Source organism: Vulpes lagopus, chromosome 5 (genome assembly GCF_018345385.1).
Source record: "Vulpes lagopus strain Blue_001 chromosome 5, ASM1834538v1, whole genome shotgun sequence".
Taxonomy (NCBI): domain Eukaryota; kingdom Metazoa; phylum Chordata; class Mammalia; order Carnivora; family Canidae; genus Vulpes; species Vulpes lagopus.
In genome coordinates this window covers 32,368,722-32,374,721 of record NC_054828.1, presented here as the reverse complement: position 1 = coordinate 32,374,721, position 6,000 = coordinate 32,368,722, and the positions used below count along the sequence as shown (strand labels likewise).

Sequence of the window (6,000 nt, the reverse complement as noted above, 5' to 3'; positions counted from 1 at the left end):
GCAGCTCTAGAAGTCATCTAAGCCTTGCCAGGAACCTATGTCCATGGCTTCCAGGGACAGATCTACCAGCGCGTGGCTTTCTCTCCTGGAACGTGGCTGGGGGTGGGGACAGAGGTTCCAAACCAGGGATGCTGATCAGCAATTGACCTTTCTTATAGCTTCAATGTGATTTATGGAGTAGATAGATTTGGGAGGATGAGTTTCTTCACCTCCAGGACTTTGGAGCTGTCCCTTATGGGTCACCAGGCAAGGAAGGTGTAGGCTGGCCAGATTTCATTCAGTGACATGCTTGGAGAAGACTTCTGACTTTCCTAGAACAGTTCCTTTTATTTAAATTAATCAGACAAGCTGGAAAGATGTCTGCTTTTCCTTGGTCACTTACCTAGACACTTGCCTGAATCAGGGAGGAAAACATATATATATATATATAACTTTCTTGTTGAGCAAGTCTGGAGATCCCTGCTACATTTCCAGGCAGGCAGGAGACATTGCAGAGGGGAAACTGAGAGTACATTCAGGATGACATACCACAGTCATTGGCAGGCTTATGAGGAAGCACTTTTGAGGGCTGAAAGGGTGGCATGTTGACCATCCCTTCACTGGAGGACGACAAACAGCAAAACTGCAATCACTTCCATGACTCTTAAGGAAGACAAAGCTTGGGCTAGTTGGCAATTTTCAGTGTACTCAAGAGTGTACTTTTGAGTTCAAATATTCTTGAAAACTCTGTGTTGGAGAAAGAAGAGGAGGAGGCTTGTAGATGTAGCAGCACGACAGGAGTGGAGTGTCAGAAAGGCACAAAGGAGGAACCGGAGAGCCCAGAAGCCACCATGATGACCACAGACACTGGCCAAGCAAGGGAGGCAGGCCTGAGCCAACACCCGGAGCCCCAGGGGTCAGCTGTGCTCCAGGCCCAGCCTGCAAGGGGTTCCAGTCTAGAAGGAGTTTCCAGGACACCAAAGGCCTGAGTTCTTCAAGCTTGACAAGGCTTGAATGGGCACTGGCTTCAGTGTTTGCTTCTCTAGAAAGACAAAAAATGAGGGTGCTGCCTGCTTTACCTGTTTTCCAGCACTCCCAGGCAGATGGGGGTGGTTTTGCTCCACACTCAGACAGCCCAGAGCCACATCTGATCTACTCAGGCCCCCTCCATCCCTGGGGTGGTAGACCAGAAGCTTAGAGGCAAGGCTTGGGCGAGCCATTATGGCCACTTGTACTTTTTGTGCATCTTCAAAGGGCAAGGGGAAAGCTGAAACCATGTCTAGGTTTTGGAATCTGGAATCTCTAGTGTACAGAGGGCACAAAAATCCATTGGTGCCACCCTGCCCCTCACAAAGGAGATAAAAATGCTCACTGGAGCCCAGATATAAGATTTAACGCCATTGTATTTATTAGGTTCTGAAACAATACACATTCACATCCTTTTGAATACAGTACATTTGGCACAATAATGTTTACAATGAAATAACACTAATGAATGGCAAGAGATTAAAATTACATCCAGAAAGGAAAAAAAATGTACAAATAAAGCATCACAATACAAAAAAAAAAAACCCTAAGATTGAATACATTTTATATTTAGCCAGAATTATTTTGCACATAATTTAAAAAGAGGTAATTTTTTAGCCTTTTTTTTTAAAGCAAGAATGCATTTTTTTTTTCACCTTTGGAGGAAAAAAATGATGTTTCCACTTCACAAAGTCCATAATGAGAGAACACAGGAGAACAGCTATCCTTCATATATTTTTTTGGCATTTTTTTTTTTTTGCACTCAAGAGCTGGATAGATTAGAAAGAAATGTAACAGTGCGTCCGCTTCCTAACCCTTGTGAAAACTGAAAGGAAACAATGAATACTCAAGGAACACACAAGCTTTTTTCTATAGACGACATGGGATTTGAACCTGCCCGTGTGAGAACTTGATCAGCTCTGGCCCCGAGCAGGAGGTGTCCTAGCCAGCCCAGCTTTGGTGCCGAAAGGGAGCATCTCCGGGCCAGGCACCCCGCGAATGAACGCCTGGAGCTGCCGGGTGGAATGTATTGTTTGACTTTCCAGCAAAAATGCCAGTTGTCCTGTAGGAAGGGCCCAAGCGCTGCTGACAAGGGAACACCCCCGAGGCCTTGATGCAGGCCGCTTGGCATTGCAGTTAGAGCTTGGTTGTTCCAAGTTCCTCATGGTGAAGGAAGCAGAGGAAAAACAGAGCAGTAGTGATGCATGAGTATGACGGGCAGTATTGTCATGTCTTCTTAAAAAATGAGATGATGCCACCATGAAGATGTTTCTGTGCTTGTACTCAACTCCAGAAGATAGTCTCTCCCCAGTATGTCAAGTTACCGAAGATAAATTAAATTAATCTACTGTTCTTCATCACTTCACTGGTACGCCAAACACACAGATTGATATAGTATAATATTTGAAATTATCATAGGAACAGATAATAATTACACCTGAGTTTTTAAAAAATTAAAAACAAAAGAGAACTGAATGTCATTGTTAGTAACAAAGGCTATGACCGGCCAGATGCAAATATGGACACCAGCTTTCTATGGGCTCGAGCCAGTCACCGTCCAAGCTTTGAAACCACCATCAGAAACATTCCTTTCTCTTCCCCATCTCTATCAGGGCATAATAGAGCACAGGAGAACCAGGTGTGAGATTTAATTAGCTTAATATATGTTTACGTCTTTTGAAATAACCCAAAATGAAATAAACAACACAAAGGACTCCTCCCCACCCTCCAGAAAGAAAGAAACACACCTTATCTCTCGGTAACTTGAACCAATACACTTACAGAGTATTGCACCTGGACATTATTATAATTATTCTTTCATAGACTAAAGTTTTATAATATGCCTGAACATGCAGCAGTTGATACCTCTAAATTCAATGAATTAATTCCACAGGCCTTGCAGCAAACACTATATACAAAAAATCTCAAATGTACAAAGGGCAAAAAGCTTCATTAGTGCCACTTTGCCACTCACAAGTATATATATTTAGGGGCAGCTGGGAAATCCACGTGCAACAGTTGGAATGGATTCCATTCCCTGCTAAATCAGTTCAGTAAAATAGATAATCAAATGACCTCTGGGAAACATATACACAAAGCCACAGAGAACCCTTGGAAATCAAAGAATGTAACACTGTTAGCATATCTACAGGAGGTAACATCACATCCATTAAATAGTGTCCACATGAGTTGCCACCGCTGGTCGCACAGAAACACGACTCCAAGTACATGGGGCCACATTGTCAGTTTTCAGACAAGTTGCTCTTCTGTCTCTGGACACCCTCCACATAACCCATGTTTAGCCTCATTCTGCTTGTCTCAAAAGCAGATATTTCATATTTCACTTTACATGTGTAATGTCTAAAAACCACGACACAGTAGTACTACCATTTTCGTAGAAGTGCGCAAAAAGAACACACCGTTGCGGGAAATAAATAGAGTGTATGCTGGGAGCATAGAACGAAACTGGAAGGAGAATTTGGGAGTGGGTTTCACTAGAACCTCAGGGTCTGGGCCATCGCTGGGGTGGCCTCTGTGTTTAGGCAGAACTTGAAGAATGAGGAACACTACTAGTTTCCTTCTCTCTCAATTCTTCCGGCCCCCAAGTGCCATGAAAGCATTAATAGCATGAACCTTGGACGGTTGGTTTCTCATTGTATATTAGCCCTTTAATATCTACCTGCATTAATATTGGAATTTATATCTTTTGGCCAATCAGAAAGCCAATTCACGAATAGATTTTTCAAATGTTAATCGAGTTCAAAAGCAAATTTCTTTTTCTACAAAGAGTGGTTTCTTCCATGAGATCCGTGCTCTCACAACTTTGGCATGGCCCAAAGCTAAAACCAGAGCAAGCAAGAACGAGCCATTCCAAGGTAGCCAACCTGTGCACCTCGAGGCCTGTCTCCTTCACAGCAGGTCCCGACGGCACCCACCCCCCAAGCTGGAGAAGCACCCATCTCTCCCGGACAGAAGGGCAGAGGGTGGCAGGCGGGGGAAGGAAGGACGGAGAAGTGAGAGTTGTCGGGACCCTCGATCCAATTGCAGAGCCAGGGTCTTCTTATTTGCTTTTTTTTCATGTGGGTTGCTCTTTGAAGTAAAAGAACTGAAGTTGTGTCACTGCTGGGGGCCCCCGAGGAATGGAGACAGGCTTGCCGATGGACCAAACACGCGGTGTGTCCAGCTGGCTACCGACCCTGCGCACTTCTGCACTACCGGTGAGATAAGAACCAAGAGTTCCTCTGGTCCCCGGGTAGAAGAGGGAGGAGCCAGCCTGGGGTAAGGGAACGCAATAAATAGAGGGCAGACGAGGGACTTGGGCTCTGGAGAACAGGAGAAGCAGTTCAAGGCCTTCTGAGCCTCCAGAAATAGGACTCTCCTCGGCACCCCTTCCTGCAGCATCACTAAAGTCCACCTGGAGCAGCTTCTTAGGGCATCAGGTCTTCACCAAAGTAGGAGAAGCCTTTGAATTCCTCCTGGTTGATCTGCTTCACAATTGCTTCATCCACAAGCGTGAGTACTGGCTCTTCCCGGGTAAAGTCTTGGTCAAAGTTATTGACGTCTCTTTTGGTTTTCTGCGAGAAGAAAAGAGAAAGCACTGACTCCAGGCTGACCTTCCTCCCCACGGCCCCCCACGGGGAGTGGGCATCACACTGACCAGCCTCTCACCAAAGCAGGCCGCTAGCTACTGAGAGCAGACGCAGGGCTGCTCCGATGAGGTCACGATGGATGGCCCCAGGACCAGGAGGTGGCAGAGGACTTGGAAAGGAAGAATGAGTCCAGGTGAGAGGGAAGAAGGGGTGAGAGGGGATGATGGAAAAGCAGGGAAGTGGGATTCCCACAGACTGTTGTGTGGGGGGTAGCGTGCGTGTGTCTGGGAGAGTGGGATGCGTAGTTCTGATCTCACACTTCCCCTCCTAGTCTAACCCTAGTCTGGCTCCATTGAGACCTCCATCTCTGTGACCCAGGGAACAAACTCGAATCTCCCTCCCACAGAGTCTCCAGGGCTCTTTCTTCTCTAGAGGTAGACCTCCATAAACTTCCCAGGTCTGCTCCATGTGACATCCTCTCTGTAAGGAAGAGGATGGGGGTGCGGAGGGGAGGCCATCTTCTGGGAGGCCTGCCTCCATCCCTACCTGCACCCACTAAGAGCCTTATTTTCAACTCCTACATTATTTCTATGATTACGCTCAACACGCTGACTTGCAATGAGTTGTGTGTGTTTGTCTTGACCTAGAGCTCCCTACAGGCAGGGCTCTTAGCTTATTCAGCCTTGGGTTCCCAACAAAAAGCATCTACCAAATGAATGGACACATGAAAAAAAATCCCACCACTGACTCCCCAGCTCAGAAGGACCCATACCCAGTTGGAGGCCCAAGTTCCCAAAGTAGGGCTTGTGGTCCATGGCGGCTGGAGGGCAGCAACCAAACAAATCCCGGTTTGGGGAGAGAATCTGAGAGCGTAAATGATGCTCTCCGCCTCCCGGGACTTCCAGTGGATTTGGGAGCCAGTGTTCCTGTCTAGAACATACCCTGCAATAGTTAGGAAAACTTTCACAGAGAAGTTCAGGACTTGGCTGGGACTTGAAGAATGAGTTACAGTTGTGTTGGCAGAGATGGGACAAGGTCACCTGGGCAGGGAGATGGGGCAAAGGTGGGGGGTGGGGCAGGACCACGGGAGATGTGGAGCAGGACAAGGGGGTCAGCCAGCTGCTTGGGGCAGAGCCGGGCATGGGGATAGAGGGAGACACGGTGAGTCCAGCTGCAGGGGCCTCTGGTGCCAGCTCCCCGGCCCGCAGGACGTGGCTCAATGCCCAGGGGCTTGCAGGAGCTCCTGCCGTACTCTTCCAGGCGCTGCTTAACTGGTGTTACCAGGATTAGTGACCAGGGTGACAGAGTAAATCTTAGTAGAAAGATTAGCATTATTATTTGTAGGAAGAATAATATTAATATATGCTTTGTTCTGTGGAAAATAGTGACCTAAAAGATGTTAATA

At 46.9% G+C, this 6,000-nt stretch overlaps 1 protein-coding gene across 2 annotated transcripts in view; it reads right to left on the bottom strand.

Annotated features, from left to right (window-relative positions):
* Positions 1-1,364: 1,364 nt before the first annotated feature.
* The window catches only part of PRKCE (protein kinase C epsilon), a 492,630-nt gene continuing 487,994 nt past the window's right edge, over positions 1,365-6,000 (bottom strand). For both annotated transcript variants that reach the window (XM_041754368.1, XM_041754369.1), the window contains one exon: positions 1,365-4,580. In XM_041754368.1, coding sequence (XP_041610302.1) covers positions 4,434-4,580 — 147 coding nt within the window. In that variant the 3' untranslated portion in view covers positions 1,365-4,433. The remainder of the gene's footprint in view (positions 4,581-6,000) is intronic.